The 20,503-nt window shown below is 33.0% G+C and overlaps 1 protein-coding gene across 1 annotated transcript in view; it reads left to right on the top strand.

The window, feature by feature from the left end:
- LOC115874500 (vesicular glutamate transporter 1) overlaps window positions 1–18,577 on the top strand; it is a 148,570-nt gene extending 129,993 nt beyond the window's left edge. Inside the window, exons 5-12 of the mRNA XM_030889647.1 lie at window positions 4,488–4,715; window positions 5,475–5,760; window positions 8,921–9,102; window positions 9,176–9,389; window positions 10,833–10,990; window positions 17,237–17,410; window positions 17,660–17,818; window positions 17,996–18,577. Of these exons, the coding sequence (XP_030745507.1) occupies window positions 4,488–4,715; window positions 5,475–5,760; window positions 8,921–9,102; window positions 9,176–9,389; window positions 10,833–10,990; window positions 17,237–17,410; window positions 17,660–17,818; window positions 17,996–18,145 (1,551 nt within the window). The 3' untranslated portion in view covers window positions 18,146–18,577. The remainder of the gene's footprint in view (window positions 1–4,487; window positions 4,716–5,474; window positions 5,761–8,920; window positions 9,103–9,175; window positions 9,390–10,832; window positions 10,991–17,236; window positions 17,411–17,659; window positions 17,819–17,995) is intronic.
- Window positions 18,578–20,503: the final 1,926 nt, after the last annotated feature.

The raw sequence follows: 20,503 nt of genomic DNA, 5'->3' as shown, positions 1-20,503 counted from the left end.
TCAGAACATTATCCACATTATACCTTTATTAAATTTGTGTCCACACTCCTGCCAGGAAATCCAGAAATGTTTGTTTAAATATTAACTTATTTTAAATTGCCAGAAACACATCAGAATATATCACAACCACAACTATAGGTTAATCTGTACTAAATTTTATACCGAGTAAGTGATGCGTTAACTAACAAGTATAGGATAAAAAACAATTATTAATATAGAGTGTACTATACAATGTCCTGCTTATTTATGAAATGACTTTCCCTTCAAATGTGAGGAATACCAGTAAAATAAAACATAATTTTTGGTTTAGTTTGGTGTTTGATATTCTAACTACATCTATTACAAACCTTAAGTGCTTTTAGTGAGTAATTGTATTTTTTATTATTCCTTGTGTATCCTGTAAAGTAAAAAAATATTTCAAGAAATATAAAAACAATGCAATAGATATCAAACAGATTCATAAAAACTACTTACAATTATTGTACATAATTATATATTTCAAGTGTTATTTGATGTTTGGTCCCATTACCAACATTACCTTATTTAGGTCTTCTCTACCAACTCAACTTTTAAACCTGTTTTAAACCTTCTTTATATTTTAAAACTGATTTACAACAATCTGTAATGCCCGCGCTGTTTCCTGAAATATAAGTTTTAATCTATTTATTATCATATAGTAGATATTACAAACCTGAAAATTACTGATACGAGGAAACTTCTCAAAATAATTATAATAATACCTTTTACAAACATCTGGACTAATTTATTTTCACGAATTTATGAACGAGCCAATGTTTTCTAATACGTTTTTAAGCGATTTACACATTTTGAATATCTTCCAGCCTATTTGTCGTTTCTTGATCGGTGAAAAGATTATTTATAACTATATAATTAGTACTGCAGGTTGCAGGTTAAATAAAAGAACAAAATCAAGTAGAATTTGTGAATAAAAACTCGAAAAATAATGAAAATATTTAGAAAAAGGAACCGTAAACGTCAATGTCAGCCAAGTGTCAGAGTATAGTCAGAGTTCAATTGGATTTACCACAGATTATCAATTCGAACTATTTGAAGTACAGTCGATTCTAGTTTAGAGATTTTTGTTTTTTAAGCCTCCCATACTGAAGTCCGCCATATTGGGAAGTTTTAAATGAATACAAGTATATATTGACTATGAAATGAAGAACGCTGTCATTTTATATGTAAATTTTTATGGGAAATGTCAGCAATCGTCATTTCCTAGCAAACTGGACGCCGTTTTTTTTCGATCATACGCTATTTGCATCCTAACTTGATTTATTAACTGTACTATTTTGTTAAAATTCAGTAAGGATTTGAAAAGACGTCAGTAGTAATGTTATACTTGTGTAAAAAGCTTATGAAAAAATGCGGGATTTGTAAAAATAATGAAAATAAAAAGCAAATATAAGTGGATAAGACGGATTTTGCTGCAGTAACGTAATTTGTAGTGAATTTTATATAAGAATAGGCGACTTGTACTGCAGTTTGGTCATATGTTTATGTAAATTTCAGGGTCCCAATATTAATATATGTCATTATGCCATTTTTTTTAAATGGATAAGGTGGGTTTTGCAATTTAACACCTCAGTTTATGTTGATAAAAATACTTAACTGTGTATTTGCACAATGTATATCTTCCAATTTAACACAAAACTGATTTTAGACTTTTACTTTTAAACGACATCCTGTATATTTTATAAAATATTTAAAATTTTTGAGCGTTTGTTATGGTGCGTCCAGACCTGAGGAGCCGAGTGCCACAGAACACACTAAAGAAGAACGCTAACTCCCATGCATTTTTTAGTTTCAAAACGGTTTCAAATTTGTAAAGAAATCTGTAATCTGTATATTGAAGTGGCGCCATCTAGCCACCCAGGAAAGTAACAAATGTGGCGGCAAATTTAAATAGATGCAATTTATTTTTAAGCAAGACGTATTGACTTGTTCGCCAGTTAGAGCCAATCAGATTTCTACAAAATAATGTGTAGTCATCTGATTGGTCCCAAGTTGGCAAACAAGTCAAATGGTAAAAAACAAGGATTTATATATAAAGGTTAAACCAGGTTAAACTATTGTAAAGTGTTAAATGGTTTGCTTATATCATTAATATATGTGCATAAAAACCTACAATAAATAATTTATTTTAATTTACAGAAAATTATACCATAAAACATTTTACAAACAAATAAAACAACAGATTAAAAAGTATAATATTTATTATAGTACCAGATTTAAGAACACAACAAATATCGTTGGAATACAAGAGAAAGTGACGTCCATTAGAAACAATGTTTTATTTACGTGTATTTTTTACATATGGACTTGAACAATTGTGTAATATCATATTGTGAAGTTTATGTACAAAAATATGGAGTTGATCAATTTTTTTTGTAAAAATATATGGCGTTGTAAATATTACATTGTTAAAAAATAAAATTCACGAACATTTGGACTTGGTTAGGTTACCTCACCTCGCTTTCTCGGATTATTAAATAAAATTGTTAGATAAATCAAAAACCTTTAACTTAAACCTTACCTTTAATAGAGATCTTAAAAATCAAACACAAAACAAAGTTCAAAAAAATTCAAAAATACAAAATCACGATTTTAAAATGAAGATTGCAAAAAACACAGCCAAACAACCAGAAAACAGCGAAACGCACATCTCCGTTCAATTGCAAAACACAACTGAAGAGGAAGGAGGAAGCCGGAAACGGAAAACTGATTTGACATACAGAACAATGACAGAACATAATTAATAGGCCTATTTAGGCAACTATAAAAACAATTTTGTACGCAATTGTTAGGCAACTAGAAAAATTAAAATAAAAATACGCCATCTAGCGCCCCAGGAAATTACTAACCCAAAAACAGATCGTTCAAGGTCGTATATCTCAGTTGACTGGCCCTGCCGAGTGCGAGACGAGCGCGAGAGATTCCAAATTTTTCAAAGGCTGGGGGGGTCTCGCAAGAGCCTCGCGACCGTCTCGCGAGACAACCCACGGAGCCTCGTTGCTATCCGTCCCCTGTCGGTTTTTCGACGGCCGACCAAAGAAAGCTCGCGGCCAAGTCTGGACGTGTTTTTGGTAGGCTCGCTCGACTGCGAGATATTAGCTCTGATATTAGTGCATATTGAAATGGAGACTTGGACGGAAAAAGATCAACTGAAATTCATCGATTTATATAAAGCAAAACCAATTATAAAGAATCCAAAAGATAAAGAATATTAAAAAAACAATAAACACGATGCGTGGGTAGATATTTCACAATCGATGAATAAAACCTTGGGAAGAATATAAAAGAGAATTATTAAAAAGTGTTTAAGAATTATTAAAAAAATAGAAAAACTGTAGAGAAAGTTAAGATACACATTTTAAAATTATTATAGAGTATACAGGGTGGTTCAAAATAGTGTTACGGATATAACATGGTTTTTTAAATGTAATACTCTATTTTTTATTTTATTTTTAGATTCTGCGTAAAATGTTATAACTTTTTTTCATGTATAATGCCAGGTATGATGTTATATATATACCTAAAACGGTATACCCCTAAAACTAATAGTTTTTGTAATATTTCAATTTGATTAAACAAAAAATGTTAGATTTCAGTGACAAAAAATTGTCAGTCATGCTATTGTTTCTGAAATTGGAGTTCTAAAATTTGTTAAGGATAGTTTTATAGGGACGAAGAAGAAGATATAGGTAAAGACATTTGAGTTACATGCTACAGTGTGTTCAACATATATTTATGAATTTCGACTATTTAAAATTAAATAATCTCAAATTGTTTAAATGGAACACCGTATCGCATGTATTATCATTTTTTTTAATAGAATTTACAAATTATGCATCACTGACACTTTTTATCGTACCGAAATCTAACATTTCTTTAAACAAATTGAATTATTACAAAATCTATTATTTTAGATATATAGGTAATATGATATGCAAAAAAAATTACCGAATTGTACATAGAATCTAATAATAAAATAAAAAATAGGGTACTCCCATTAAAACATACCTATATCCGTAACACTTTTTGAAGTACCCTGTATACTCTACAGTAATTTTCAAATGTGCTTTTTAACCTTTCCTATAACATTTCTATTTAACATTTTGTTCTAAAAAACGAATTTTGTAAAAGACGTACTAAAAAAAATAAAAAAAAATAAAAAAAAATAAAAATAAAAAAAAATAAAAAATAAATAATAATAATATAATAGAAAATGTCGCAATCGTCTTGCTCTTGCCTCGCTCTAGTCTCGCTCTTGTCTCGCTCTTGTCTCGCTCTTGTCTCGCTCTTGTCTCGCTCTTGTCTCGCTCTTGTCTCGCGCTCGTCTCGCACTCGACTGCTCAGGTCTGGACGCACCATTTAGATATTTATGGATATTTATTACTAACACTATTCTGTGTTTGAACTATAATTACGGATCATATTGCAATATTAACTATGGTATTTTTCAGACAAATATGACGATATCTCGATCGACAGTCAGTGCCGTAGAATCCGCCATTTTCTGGGGGTATTTCGTAACTCAGATACCAGGTGGCCTTATAGCTGCAGCCTATCCAGCCAACAAACTTTTTGGAGTTGCCATTGGATCATCCTGTATACTAAATATTTTCATACCATCATTATACGACAACCCTACTGGGCTGATTATCATCAAAGTTCTGCAGGGGTTAGTAGAGGTATGGGGTATGAATTATATTGTATATACACAGCGTCTCAATAAATTTTAACAGTTTTAGACTAGTATTCCACTAGTGGAATAAAAAAATGTATTAGATAAAATAGCACTTTAACCGGAAGAGTAGATTAAATGATACTTTAACAGCGAGGATAGGTTAAAAACTTTATTTCTTCTCGCACATTTTTTAATGGCTTCTATTTTTGAAATTTTTTGTATTTTTTTTCATAAGTTATTCGGGATTTAAATGAAAGTAGTTTGGATATGGCGTTTGTCGCCTCAGCCTGAATATCTGTTGGTAATTTACTTATTTCGATTTGAGCCATTTCTGGCTCCAATTCAATCAGCAATCGACACGAAAGAGAATTATAAAATATTGACTCAAAACTGACAACTAAAGAGACAGCTTTATGTGATTTTGTGACAAATTTCGAATGACAAAATAAAACAACCAAATAACGAATTTAGACATTTTAGTCCATAAAGGTTGCCATGACGACCTTTACGGCCTAGGCCGAAAAAGAAACATTTTACGGACTGAAATGAGTCCGTAAAATAGCTGTTTTTGGGAGCGTATGACAAAAAATTGCATTATCGTCTCCCGATTTCATCGCTCGTGAATTAATCTTTTCGGTCGACTTGTATAAAAAATAACTATGTCTTGTATAAAAAATAACTATTTATCCTTGTAGTAGATAAAATATTATTTTACAAAAGTCCCATTACTGTATGATTGTGGATAAATTTATTTGTCTTTCAGGGAGTTACTTATCCAGCTTGCCACGGTATCATGAGATACTGGGCACCACCTCTAGAAAGATCTCGTCTAGCAACGATAGCTTTCAGCGGTTGCTATGCTGGTGTTATGTTCTCTATGATGATTTGCGGGTTGCTGATGAAAAATATCAGCTTGATGGCACCTTATTACTTCTACTCTATAGCCGGTATTTTTTGGTATTTGAGCTGGTTATGGTTGGTGTTTGAAAAGCCTTCATTGCATACTTGTATCGATCCGAAGGAATTGATAATGATTGAGAAATCATTAGGTAAGTTAAAAGGAAAAAAAAGCTATTAAAAAATTTAATGTCTCGGGAGATAAATCAATCATAATATATTTTTTGTGAAAGCATTTCGAAATTGACAGTTTTTAATATTTATTTGAGATTCGAAATGACATTCTTTTAGGTACTAGTGCCTAAAAGTAAAAAATGAAACGTTACAAACAATGAAAATATTTATTTATTATAAATCTTAAAGATACAATTATTTAAATTATTAAAGTGAATGCAAAAGGCATCCAACTGTTCGTCTCTAAGAGAAATGCAAGTTGTAGGAGTCGGAATAAGTAAATTTCTCGTATTGGTAGTGCTGGTAGCTTCTGCTTAGCTTGTTATTTGGCTTATCTTTCTGTCTCATGATTCTTTTTGCTATTTCCATTTTCTGTTCAATTGAATTTTCAATGTAACCTTCAGCAACCGAGCTTGATCGCCAACCTCCATGTCGCTTTAAAACTGTTTTGTCCGCTCCTGAATCTGTCAGCATTGTTGCAGAGCTGCGCCGAAAAAATGACCACTGTATTCAATAGCATTGGAGAGTCCAAAAAATTCAGCTATCTTTTTTGTCATACCTCCAATTGTATTGATTCCAACTGGCAGGGTACACATTGATTTTTTCGATACGTCAAGAAAAATCGCTGATGTGTCACATTGAGTGGTCGAAGTTTTGCGTACTTACGAAATACATGTAAGAAATTGATACCATCTAGTGGTCCTTCAGTAATCGTAAACACTCTTGGAAAATGAGTTTTTGTATTCGGAATCTTCACACTAATAAATGACTGACAATCTTCAATGGCATCTACGGTTAAAAGCGTGATTTGTCCCTCCTACATGCTCCAAATACTCCAACGAGTAAGACAACTTTAGCTAACAGGAATTTTTTGTCATCGGCTTCTTTCATAAAGCGTTCTACACACACCGGTAAAGTCTAGGGATATTACAATTTTATCCAGCCATCGTCAGTAATTTTATTATTTGCATTTCTGATATAATTAAATTAAAATAAACAAATAGTTTACAGGACGTATTGGAAATAAAAATGCGAAATTTACCGAATTTTACAAATTTACCTTGATTTTTATTGAACTGAAAAAAATACACACATTTTTTTTTATTCTAAACTGTGAATTAAAAAAAAAGATAAAACCATTTTTACTTAATAAAGGGTATGGCCTCCTCTACTGTTCATTACAGCCCTACATCGTCTCTCCATGCTCCTGATCAGGTTGTCGATCTCTTCTTGAGGTACAGCCTGCCACGCTGCATTCACGGCCCGAACCAGATCCCTACGAGTTTCACGAGGCATACCCATTCTCAAAATTCTTCTTTGGACCACGTCCCATACGTGGTCGGGGGGGTTGAGGTCAGAACATTGTGCCGGCCAGGGTAAGATATTTGATTGATGAGCATTGATAAACTCACTTACCACTCTGGCTGTATGAGGCCGTGCATTGTCATTCATGAGAATGAAGTTTCTCTCAAAATCATTGGCATATGGTAACAGGACAGGCTCAAGAATTAAATCACAATATGTGATTCCTGTTAGAAAACTTTAAAAAAAACGAAATCGGTTTTTCGGCCTAACTGGACTCCTTCCCAGACCATAACTGTTCCACCTTGATAAGGGTGCACTTCCTGAACATGTTCCAACCGAATAAGATTTCCCGGTTCTCTCCATACCCTAAGCCTTCTCGAATCCGGATGAATTCCAAAACGTGACTCATCCGTGAAGAAAACATTGGCCCATTGTTCATTCGACCACTGAACATGATCTTGAGCCCACAAATATCGTACCTCTCGATTTCCTCTCGTTAAGGGTTGAGCTCTCCAGGGGCGTCTGCTTCTTAAGTTGACCTCTCTTAATCTATTGCGAACAGTGTCAGGACTAACGGTTACATTATGTGTTTCCTGGAGAATTAAACTAAGCTCTGGTGCTGTAAGAGTCGAGCATTTAATTGTAAAAAATGATCTTGCTGAGGGGTAGTAATGCAATGTCGCCCTGTGTGCCTTTCAGCAACATCACCACTTTCACGGTAGCGTGCACTTAATCGCGATATTACACTTTGCGTTGTATTTAATGCTCTAGATACGTCGATTTGGCGCATTCCAGCTTCGAGCATACCCATGGCCCTTAGCATTTCGTCTCTGTTAAGATGTCTACGCTCCATAATGTCGTTTAATACTAAACAGAGATATTTGAATGAACTCTAGCCAGTTATCATAAAAACATAGCCAGTACAGGTTAAATTCGAACAATTGATGCTAGGTGCTTTTTATACATTTGACAAAAAAAAATGCACAAACACTTCTGCAAATATCCCAAATTTAGAAATAACTAGTGTGACTACTTTGTTTCAATCGAAGTAGAAAGAATCGGCCTACAAATATGTGGTTGTTTATTCAAAACATTTATTTTTATCTTTAATAAAATTATATCCCTAGATTTTTCCGGTGTGTGTATTTCCAGTTTTGTAAATACTTTTGATTTCTTTGCCTGATATCCGGAAGCTTTTCTTTTTAAAAATGCAATGCAAGGTTTGTGAATTGCAAGGTTTGTGAATTTTCTAATATCTACGTTTCTGTTCAGGTAAATCATGGTGAGGAACATCGAATATTTACTCCACAGAGTTGACGGCTTTAAGGTAGTGGATAACTTCAGGAAATAGGCTAGCAATACCTTTTTTGTGAAATTCTCAACATGTTTTTCTTTGACCCAGGTTTCAAAGTTGTGGTAGGTGGTCTCGTATAAGTTTTTCGACTTCTCGGGCACTAACGTGGATAGTGCAGTTTCAGCGGCTTGTTGAATATCCAAAGACTCGTCATCATCACTCATTTTTTCACAAAAATTTGTACGAAATACGGCGACGTTTGAACCTGACAGAACTTTGTCATTAAATAATGCATAAACAATGCCTTAGAAAGCGATTAACAGAATATCTTAAAAAATGTTTAAAAATAAATAATAATAATAGCATGAAAATTTCAAATTATCCGCTTTCACAAAAAATCTTGTATGAAATTCGTTGCGAAAAAAGTGTTTTAAGCACTCGAAGCATCTTGCTTTCCGTGCTTAACACACATGCATTTCGCAACTTGTTACATAAATAGCTATTAATTTCAAGCCTTATTTATTTTAATACTTATTTAGGTGGAACACAAGAGCAACACGAGCGACTGACACTACAAAACACACCATGGAAAGCCTTCTTCACATCGCTACCGTGCTACGCTATTTTCGTTGCGAATTTTTGCAGGTCGTGGAATTTTTACCTGCTAGTTTTGTTTCAAGCCTTGTATTTCAAAGAAGCCTTCAAAACAACCACGGCACAAGTAAGATTATCAGAAAAAAAATCATTTAACAATTTAATTAATAAATTATATAATAATATATTTGAATTCCTAGAATGCTTCTTTGGGTGCTCTACCTCATTTTTTGATGACCCTAGTCGTACCGGCAGGAGGTATAATGGCGGATAGATTAAGAAAAAAAGGAATTCTTAACACCACACAAGTGAGGAAACTGTTTAATTGTGGCGGGTTTGGACTGGAAGCAACTTTTTTTCTAGCAATGGCATATTCACATACGACACTACAAGGAATGACAGCGTTGACAATAGGTAATTAAACTACATATAGTTCATATCAAATAAAATTTTAGTCACGTGATTATATATATATATATATATATATATATATATTACTCGGTTTAAAACGTTCTACGTCTTCCGATGCCATCTCTCCATGCCCCGTCTCCGAGAGATCTTTCCTCCATAAACGTGTCAATCCCTTCCTGCCAACTTCTTCTCGGTCTACCCGGTTTTCTTCTTCCTACAGGTTTCCAGTTAATAATTTGCTTTGGGATTCTTATTTCTGCCATTCTTTGGACATGCCCGTACCATATGAGTTGACTGTTCTTTATGTCGTCCACTATCGTATGTTTAACTTCCATAATCTCTCTTATGCGTTCATTAGTTATTCGCTCGAGTCTTGATTTGCCTGCTGATCTTCTCCAAAAATCCATCTCTGTAGCTTCCAGCATTCGTTTTGTTGTTTCCTTAATTGGCCAGACATCACAGCTGTACGTGGTTATACTCTTTATGATGGTATTGAATATTAGAGTTTTGTTCTTGTTGTTTATGCTTCTGTCCCACAGTATCCCATTCAATACCGTGATAGCATTCCTTCCAAGTTGGTTTCGTTCTTTATTTGCTGTATCCAACAGTCCATCATTTGTGATTTTCATACCCAAATATTTGTATTTTGTGCAGCACTTAATTTTCTTCCCTTCTTCTAGTATTAGATCTTGTTGTTCTCCTCCGATACACATATATTCTGTTAGTATTGATCTCGAGTCCCCATTTCTGATATTCTTCTATAAGCTTACGTGTCATATAATTTATGTCATCGTAATCTTGTGCTATGATCACCTGATCGTCTGCGAAGCAAAGTGTGTAAAGCATGTTATCCCCTATGGGTACTCCCATATTTCTACATTTTTGCTTCCAACCTTTGAGAACTTGTTCGAGATATATCTTGAACAGTGTTGGTGAAATACAGCACCCTTGTTTCAGACCTTTGGTTCCATTAAATCCTGTTGTTAACTTTTTGCCGACTTTTATTCTAGTTTTTGTTTGTTTATATAATGATTTCACTGTTTTTATTAGCTCTACATTTATATTGGTTTTTTCGATAGCTTCCCAAAGTCTCACAAGGGGAACGCTGTCCTATGCCTTCTGCAGGTCCACGAACACAAGATGTAGCTCATAACGTAATACAAAACTAAAGTGTCAAAAAGAATGACAATGTCAAGAAATAAATAAATAAATGTGGCAACTTGACATTTTTCTACAGCTTGAGAGCTACCACCTGAATCCCCAGGGCGGAATTTAAATTCTAGTTAGTCAGCAGTTAGAATATGTCCGTGGTTGGCAACAATAAATTTAAAAATCGCGCCCTAGATTAATATTATTTTTTTTTTATTAATTTATTAGTAACTAAAAGTTTAATTGATATGAAATATATTTGAATAATATATTATTGTTTTATTTGTCTTTTTCCAGGTGTTGCATTTAGCGGCTTTGCTATATCTGGTTTCAACGTAAATCACTTAGATGTAGCACCGAGGTATGCCAGTATCTTGATGGGGCTATCGAATGGTATCGGAACCATTGCTGGAGCTGTGGTACCAGTCATTAAAAATGCCATAATTCAGCATAACGTAAGTAACTTTTATATAGTCTATAAAATGAATAACTTTGAATTTTGACCGTTATTTTTTACCAACATGGCAAATATAAAATCCCTCTATCAAAAAATTTACTGATATTCTTTAAAATGAGTGCCTGAACGAATCAGATAGGTAACTCTTTTTACTTTCGTGAAATAGAAAAGGAAAATAATAAAACAAGTGACAGTTCTTCCTCAAACTTCCTCTACTCTAAACTAAATATCAGACCAATGCCGTCTCTAATAGAACAGCCTCGGAGCGTGGTTTATGACGTCACGCTAGTTAGATACTGCGGATTAATAAATAATATGTTGTAGAATACGTGGAAAACATAATTATTCCTCGTATTTTTGGTATGTATTTTAAAAATGATATAGTTTACATGAAATATGCATAATATACAGTTAATAAATACTTTGGCAAATAATCCATCAACCATACAAATGCAGAAAATGTTTTACAATATACAAATAATGAATAGGTACATAAGATAATGGTGATTATATATATATATATTTTGCAAGTATCAATATTCGAAAAATTATATTTGCACAATTATTTTTGTATTAACAATATTATAGAAAAAAAAGGCGTCTTCAATGGCTATGAAATAAAGATCGCTGTCATTTTATATGTAAAATTTTTCTAAAATTTTTGATTGTCTTGGGATTTAGGTTCGGGAAAAACGCTGATTAAGTTTTCATTTGGTTTTTCATTATTTTTATTTGGTTTAAAAAAAGCGTTTCGGCTAACATTATAGCCTTCATCAGTGTTGTGTCATATGAAAAAAATAATGTCGAATATAATCCAAAAAATTAGATATAAAATATTCACATCACAAACCACATGATGTTTAATGCAATTAAAAACTAATATAAACTTGTCAAAAGATGACCACATATTTTTTAAAATTATTATTTTTAACACTAAAACTATCTACATTGACTATGGTTGAAATCGTACTCAATAGTCAATGTAGATAGTTTTAGTGTTAAGAATAATAATTTTAAAAAATATGTGGTCATCTTTTGACAAGTTTATATTAGTTTATTAATAGCAGTAAACATTATGTGGTGTTAGGTTAGGTTGTGAATATTTTATATGTAATTTTTTGGATTATATTCGACACTATTTTTTTCAACATATTTATTAATCCGTAGTATCTAACTAGCGTGACATCATAAATCTCGCTCCGAGGCTGTTTTATTATAGACGGCATTGCGTCAGCATGGCCGCAAGTTGCTAACCTAATAAAATTAAAACTAGAAAAGCCCGCGGGAACTGTCAAATTCAAAGTTATTCGTTTCACAGACTATATTAAGTATTTTTAAGTTTATTTAATGTCTTATTTGTCTTGGAAATTACGGCGGATGACATTCATATACAGTACATCTGCTGGATCTGTGTCTATAAAAGGAATGCGGACAAAAAATATTTAAATAAACATCAATATATTTTATACGTCGACTTGACGAGTACGTCACCGCAAATCGCTCCGCCCACTCATTTTATTGGCTACTTGCAAATTTGTCGAATTTTTATTGATGGGACGCGTCGTCTAATTTTTTACGAAAAACATCGAGAGAATATCGTTTCCCCTCTCACGGATACCCCGTAGCTACAAAACTAACAGACGTACTGTAGTTCTACATGTATATGTAGAATTATTATTCAACGAATATAATAATTATAGATATAAAATGGGGGAGATCTGGCATTTAGAAGCCAATTTTGACTTTGTTTTTTTGCTACCTTATGGTACTTGGTTTATGGAGATGACTTCATTTAAGTACCGCGGTCCTTGGTTATACCGGGTGCATCTCAAAAGTGGCTCACCCCTATAACTTTTTTATTTTTTTCAGTTAAGAAAATGAGACTTGGTATGTTAGTATATGACATAAATTAGGATTGATTGACGTATTCAATTGTTTTTGGTCACTTCCTGTTTCACCGGAAATGACTACATCTTTTGATTGTTAAATGGCACCGTCGGTATTTTTTACTTTATTTGATAGAAAATGGCATTCTGAATAGAATGACATTCTCGCGTAATCAAAAATTGTACTTTAAAATTCAATCTAGAGTGCCATGGCTATGTTAAAAACACTAATTTTTAATTAAGGAGCCTTGAAAAAATAGATTTGGTCGTCTAATGTTTTTAGTGTCTTGTCCTAGCCAGTTAGAAAATCCTCAAATTGTATTTTTAATTATATCTCAATTTTTTCAAATGGAACGAGGGTGGCTCATTAGCATATTTGGAAAAGGCATTTTTTTACGAATAATTTGATACCACACACTTGGTATTTCGAGTCAAATGTTCGTTACCAACCGCAAGTTATAATTTCAAATAAACCATATGCGGAAATGTCAAAAGTTGACATATGATATGTCATTCTGTTCAGAGTGTTATTTTCTATCGAATAAAGTAAAAAAATACCGAGGGTGTCATTTCAAAATCAAAAGTTGTAGTCATTTCCGGTGAAACAGGAAGTGACCGAAAACAATTGAATACGTCAATCGATCCTAATTTATGTCATTTACTAACATACCAACTATTGTATTGTTTAAAAAAAAACATTGAAAATGCATAGTTTTTTAGATTATATCTTTAAAATCTGCTTCACACTTCCCTCTTGGGCACCCTTCGAACTACATCCAGTGTAAACGCGGCCTAATGAAGTTGTTCCTGTTCCGCCGTGACGCGTTCCGAACAATGGCCGATGTGCCGCGACGCGACAGACGCATAAACGGGGCCTTATTTTACGGAAGTCGACCGTGGCACAGAGGGGAGGATGGCGCGTATGAAATATGACGATGATCTGATGAGGGAGGGTCGAAACGTCGCGTCGGCAGTAAAAAAACCGCTGTGGAAACCGCTTTGTAGCGGGGAAAATGCGGAAAATTGGAAAGAATGATGAATAAAAGTGTATCGTATATTTATAAGTTATGTTTGTATTAACAAAGTTTTGAATAACAAAGGTTTCCAATAAATTATATTTTGAACAATCGAATTTTCGAAAAAAGTTTCTGCGTGTAATTTTTCAAGATAGGTTAGGTTAGGTTGCTGGGGTTTGGGATCATGTTTGATCCCTCACTTAGTATACCTAATCTTCCTCTCATTCTTTCTTTGCATTAAAGCACTTCCAGCTCTTTGCAAAGTTCCCGATGTCGCTGATGTTGGTTCTGCTGCTTCCTCTAGTCCCTCCAAAAAACCTTGCCCTAAAGTTTTAAAGCGTCGGTATTCCAGTGCCGAACAGTGGCACGGCAGGTGCTCAATGGTTTCTTCTTCCTCTCCGCAGTCTCTGCAGTAATCGTCGTTGGAAATCTTCCATATCACGAGGTTTACCCCCGTGCGGCAGTTTCCAGTAATGATACGTACAATTATGTGTACTAGATTCTTTCTGTGCTCTAGTAGTTGTTTTGTCTTTTTGCTATCTACCACTGGCCATAGGCTTCGAGCTGTAGTGCAGTTCTCACGGTGTTACCACGTCTTTTGCTGCTTAGCCTTGATAGTAGTTCCTACAGCTTCCTTCAGTGTTTTGATCGTCACAAGTGGTGGGTCATCTGCCACGGCCTCTCTCCTGGCCCCCTCTTTGGCAAGTCTGTCTGCTTCTTGATTGCCCACCACATTGCTGTGGCCTGGCATCCAGCACAGTGTCGCCCCGCCTTGACGCAACCAGGACAGTGCTTCTCGGCAGTTCATCACACTTTCGATCTCACTGATTGCATGGTAATTCTTCTTAAAGCGCCCAAGCTGTCAGAGTATATCACGATATCTCCTATTGGTCTATCCGCAATTTTCTCTCGTATACAACTAGCCGCTTTCTTTATGGCGTAAACTTCTGCTTGTAGAACATTACAGCCATCCGATAGCCTTAAAGATCGTCGGATGTCTTAGTTCCTCTGAGAAGATGTGCCCCCTGAACTTGCGGAAGCATCTGTGTAGACTGCTGTATCTCTTGAGTGTTCATTACTCGGTTGCTTTCCCATTCTTCTCTTGGTGAGCATATAGTCCGTTTTCTGGTCTAGCAGATATTATGGACTCGTGTTTGCCTTGATTCTCTTCATCACTGACAATATCCTCGAGTGACCGTAATTGGTCTGGTTCCACAGGTTGGATTCCCTTAATCTTAGGGCACCCTTAGCGGCCAGATCCTTCAAGAGCCTGTCGCTTGGTTGCAAGTCCAGAATCACTTCTAGCGCAGCTTGCGCCGTGTTGTTCCTAATTTTTCAAGTACATAGAGGGAATTCTAAATATTCCCAGACATTGCAAAACTGTAACGAGACATCATATACTACACTGACAGATATGAACAATAAACAACATAAATTCTCATGTATTAAAAAGTTCAATATAGTTCGTTCTCAATTCTTTTCAAACTAAAATTAAAATCCCCATTTGTCTATTATACCAGGGAGAACAAAATGTTGTTATTTTGGAGAAAGTTTGGAACACCCTGTGAAATAATTTAACCGAATAAGAAATTTAAAAACCACTTTATCATCAAGGAGCATCTTTTCTCGATAATTAGTTTTTTCTCGGTTTTTTTATTCATATCATTGGCATATCATATCGAGTTTTATTGGAGAGATTTGCTTATGAATAAGACTGTAATAATTGAAACAATTTTAGTAATAAAAGCATATAAAGGGAAATTAAAACCACTTTGGTTGCACGTCATCAATGACACCATTGCGTCGTCTTATGGAGTTTGCTGGTGGTCGTATTATGATGTGCAACCAAAGTTATTTTAATTTAACCATATTTGTTTTGGTCTTGATCAATACACTTATGAAATATAGTCTGTCCAACGAGAAGATCCTTGACAGTGATAGATGTGTCTGTCATTTTAATTTCAAAGTAGTTATTTTATTTTACAAAGAAATAAGTTGGTACAACTGGAACGCATAGCAGGATATATTTAAAATTTGATTGACAAGATGACAAGTGATTACTTCAAAATATTGTGAAAAAAACTGTATAAAACTGAAAAAATGTAATCGAGTTATTTTATTTAATAAAAACGGTATATGTTAATACAAAACAAACAAGAACAAGACACTACATACCAAAAAAATATAAAAAAGAACTATTATTTACTTTCAAGCTTTATGAAACTACCCGCATTTATGATTATATTTATCAATATAACTTATGTACAAATACAAATTTGTAATATTTCACAGGAATAAATAAAACAACATAGGTAAATAAAACAAACTATTTTATTAATAATAACACCTACCAAATTTTATACCTTAAAGGTTGATTAATTAACTTTAATCATAATTTTTTTAAACCAGTACCTTTTGACATTATTTTTCTGCAGTACTAAAATCCATTATTTACCTATCGTGTGATGTCGATATTTTACAGCTACTCCAGTTTTTAGTATGTGTTTAGTTTGATCCTTCTACCATATACGAGATGCACTTATCTACGACGAAATGGTGTACAAACTTTATCGATGGCAACTTCATTGGTGTATAAGACTTTCTGCCTGGGCAGCGAGTATTAACCATAAACTGTGCTCTGGGTCTACAGTTAATTTTCACTCGATTTTTCCTCCAATTGACTTCAAAAGACACAAAACACACGTAATAATACGAATCAAAATGCATCATCTTCCAAAACGCAGGGATTTAACAAAAGTTGACAAAAATTATAACCTATAATTTGGCAAGACTTTGACAAGCGTTAAAAATGACAAAAATCTAAAGGCGAGTTCATACGCATCGGCGTTCGTTTGTCGTTCATCGTTCCGTCAAACCAATAAAATTGAATTACGATCTGTCATTTTTTAAATAAACCAATAAAACTGGTTAAAAACAACAAGACACGACGTATGACGGATTTATATTTAAACCCATCCATAGATAACTTAAAAATTATTAGAAACTTTTTTTAGTAAAATAAATAGATTGGTATGGGACGTCATCTGCTTTCTTCTGTCATCGTCTGTCGAAATCTTACCTGAGAAAAAAAACAGAGTATATTGTTTATTATTACTGTAATATCACTGTCTCTGAAAAGTCATATTATTATTGTTTATTGGCCATTTGTCAACATATAAAAAAATAAACTATGAATATTACTTTGGAAACTCGGGAATATATTTGACAAAATAAATTATATGCTAAAAATCAAAAATGTGATATATTCCTGTTGCCCAAAAAAAAACTCTAAAAATTCAAAAGACTTGAAGAAAATAACTCTATAATTTGATACTTTTTCAGACCAAAGAAGAATGGCGCATCCTTATTATCCTGTCCGCCATGATTCATTACGCCGGAATCATATTTTATGGACTGTTTGCTTCCGGTGAATTACAACCCTGGGCAGATCCTAAAGTCGAAGAGGACAAACAATGGAACCAGATGAACGAGTCTGTTCCAGTATCAAAGTTTAACGTAAGTAGTCAACGTAAATGAAAAAAAACTAAATGTAAAAATATATATTAAACAATTTAACCAATTACAATAATTACAAAAACTAATCTTCAACCCTGGGTTCATTAACATTAATTCTAAATTCGTTAATAAGTTTTTAAATATATTTGTTACAGCTTTATATTTTATGATTAAAAGACCATTGAAAGATATTAAAGACAAGCTAATATTAGAAGTGTTTAAAATCTATCTGTCAATTTCCATTTAAAGACTCAATCTAATGGCCTTCTACAGCGTCAACCTAGCGGCGGCGTCACGAACTACGGCGCTGCCATGGAGACGTCTCTACCTCCTTCCAGACCTCCTGGACCTCGACAGATGTCACAAGAAGTGCCACCCAGACCACCAGCTCCTAGGACGCTATCCCAGGTAATGACATAGCCTGATTGAATGAATAACCATTACAGTACTATCTCTTTAATCGGAACAGCTAATTGTAACGATCAAAAGAACATATCCAGTTATTTGTAACATAAGCAATTTTGCTATATCAATTGAAGTGATTTTTAGGAAGACGTGTAGATAAAATTTTACTGTTTGTTTTAGGAGGGTTATGCAACTCAGCAAGCAGTTGTTTCTTCTGGAAACCCGTTTTCCGGAGCTGCCACATCCACGAATCCATTTAGACAGGAAGCGGTCCAGCCAGCACCACACGATAGCTACATGCACGGAACCATCGATGACAGGACTTACTAATCTGTAGCTAACACTTCCAGTCATCAGAAATAAATATTAATGTTCACTGGTTAACTCGTCAGATATAGGATGATATCTGTCTATTGATAACGTTTTTTAGCTTGTTTAGCAGAAAAAGGATGCCAAATACGCCAGATAATCAGATAAACACAGAACTAAAATAGTATAGTTCTAGTGACAAGTGCATCATCTTGCATTCAAATTTGAAACATTGAGTAAAGTTAAGAGATTTTTGAGGTATTGAGTATAAATTAAGAAATGTTTGTAATAGTAGAAACAGAAAAAACTCTGAAACTGTAGCGTCTATTATAATATAAATAATAGCCTGTCGATGCTAAGGATGTTTTTTTTCGATATATCGATAATTATAGTTATCGATATATCGAATAACCATAAGTGACTTTAATTATGTATAGAGGGTTGTTCACCACACACGACACGGAGTATTGTAGCTGAACGATTAGATTTTTACTAATTGTAAGTTTTGGGATTGTTGAAAGACTATTAGACCTACAATTTAAAAATATTTTTACAAGATACAGAGTGTCCCAAATAAATAAAAAATATCAAAGTTGTATTTTTTTAAATGGAACACCCTGTATATTATTACATTTTTAGTTTCTATGATTAAAATAAAGGTAAATTTGATTAAGGTTTATCACCCTTAAACCTGACCGTTTTTGAAATATTTTCAATTTTGTGAAATTGTAGTAAAAATTTTAAGGCTTTATTTCTCCAAGGGTATCAAAGTTTTTAATACTAAATATTTACTGAAGTTTAATTATTGATCAGTTATTGTGTTGCAATAATAAAAATAATACTACCTCATACAGAGTGTCTAAAAATTTATTTTAAATAATTTCTAGCTTTCAACGGCAATAACTTGTTTAATTTAAATGGAACACCCTGTATATTTGAGGAGAATCAGATACACAATTTAATTGTCCATCAAATTGTATTATACCATTTTTACCTAGCTCTTCAAGTTTTCGTAGAAAATGCTTTTTCTTATAATTTAGACCTTATTTATCAATATACCCATGGAATATTGACATTTTAGATTGTTTTTAAAGCAACAAATGTACAGGTGCTAAAAGCGATAATATGACCAGCCTATTTGTATACAAAAATAAAACTATTTAAATATTTATAAAAGAGTGTACCATAATTAAATATACCACCATTATTTCCGCCCAAATACTATTTAATTACATATTTAACTGTGTTAGTTAACAAATTATTCTAAATAAATGTGGATTTGGAATCAGAAATCAATATAATAATAAGTTATGAAAATGAACGTCTCTGTTGTTAAATAAGCATCCGTCAAAAAATGAAATAAAATTTTTAAGGTGTTATTTTTTACCACACTGTCTAATACACATAGAAAATTAAGTTTTTTAGTATTTGAAGCAATTATTATTAATCAACGCAAACAGTCAATTAATGTAGTTTGAATACTGGAATCATATTAATTGGTCCTCTTTTACAAATATTTAGACAATTTTTTTATTTTTTAATGACATAAACGAACTATATCGACAATATTAATATCTGTAACCTTTAAAAATTTGTTAGATCTTTAAAAATAATCAAAAATGTCAATATTCCATAGGTATATTGATAACTGTGGTCTAAATTATAAGAAAATGCATTTTCTACGAAAACCTGAAGACATAGATAAAAAATGATATAATACAATTTGATAGACAATTAAATTGTGCATCTGATTCCCATGAAATATACAGGGTGTTCTATTTAAATTATAGAAGTAATTGCCGTTTATTGCTAGTTTTTATTTAAAATAAATTTTTAGACACTCTGTATAAGGTAGTATAATTTTTATTATTGCAACACAAAATTTAGTAAATAGAAATACTTCAGTACAATATTTGGTTTTAAAAACTTAAATACGCCTGGAGAAATAAAGCCTTAAAATTATTACTGTATTTTGACAAAAACCTAAATATTTCAAAAACGGTAAGATTAAAATGCGGTAAACCTTAATCAAATTTATCTTTATTTTAATCGTAGAAACTATAAATGTAATAACATACAGGGTGTTCCATATAAAAAAATACAACTTTGATATTTTTTATTTATTTGGGCCACTTTGTATCTGTAAAAATATTTTTAAATTGTAGCTCTAATAGTCCTTCAACGAACCCAAAACTTACAATTTGCAAAAATCTAAGAGTTTAGCTACAATACTCCGCGTCGTATGTGGTGAACAACCCTGTATATCGATACCTATCGATACTTATCGAACTACTAATAGTATTTCCATAACTATCGGTTATTGACAAATATCGATAGTTATCGATATATGAAAATTTAGTTTTGTAGAATATTTTTATT

Source organism: Sitophilus oryzae, unplaced genomic scaffold (genome assembly GCF_002938485.1).
Source record: "Sitophilus oryzae breed Bouriz unplaced genomic scaffold, Soryzae_2.0 scaffold_1297_pilon_pilon, whole genome shotgun sequence".
In the NCBI taxonomy this organism is placed as follows: Eukaryota; Metazoa; Arthropoda; class Insecta; order Coleoptera; family Curculionidae; genus Sitophilus; species Sitophilus oryzae.
The sequence above is the reverse complement of the archived record's forward strand: the minus strand, read 5'-3'. Positions and strand labels throughout refer to the sequence as shown.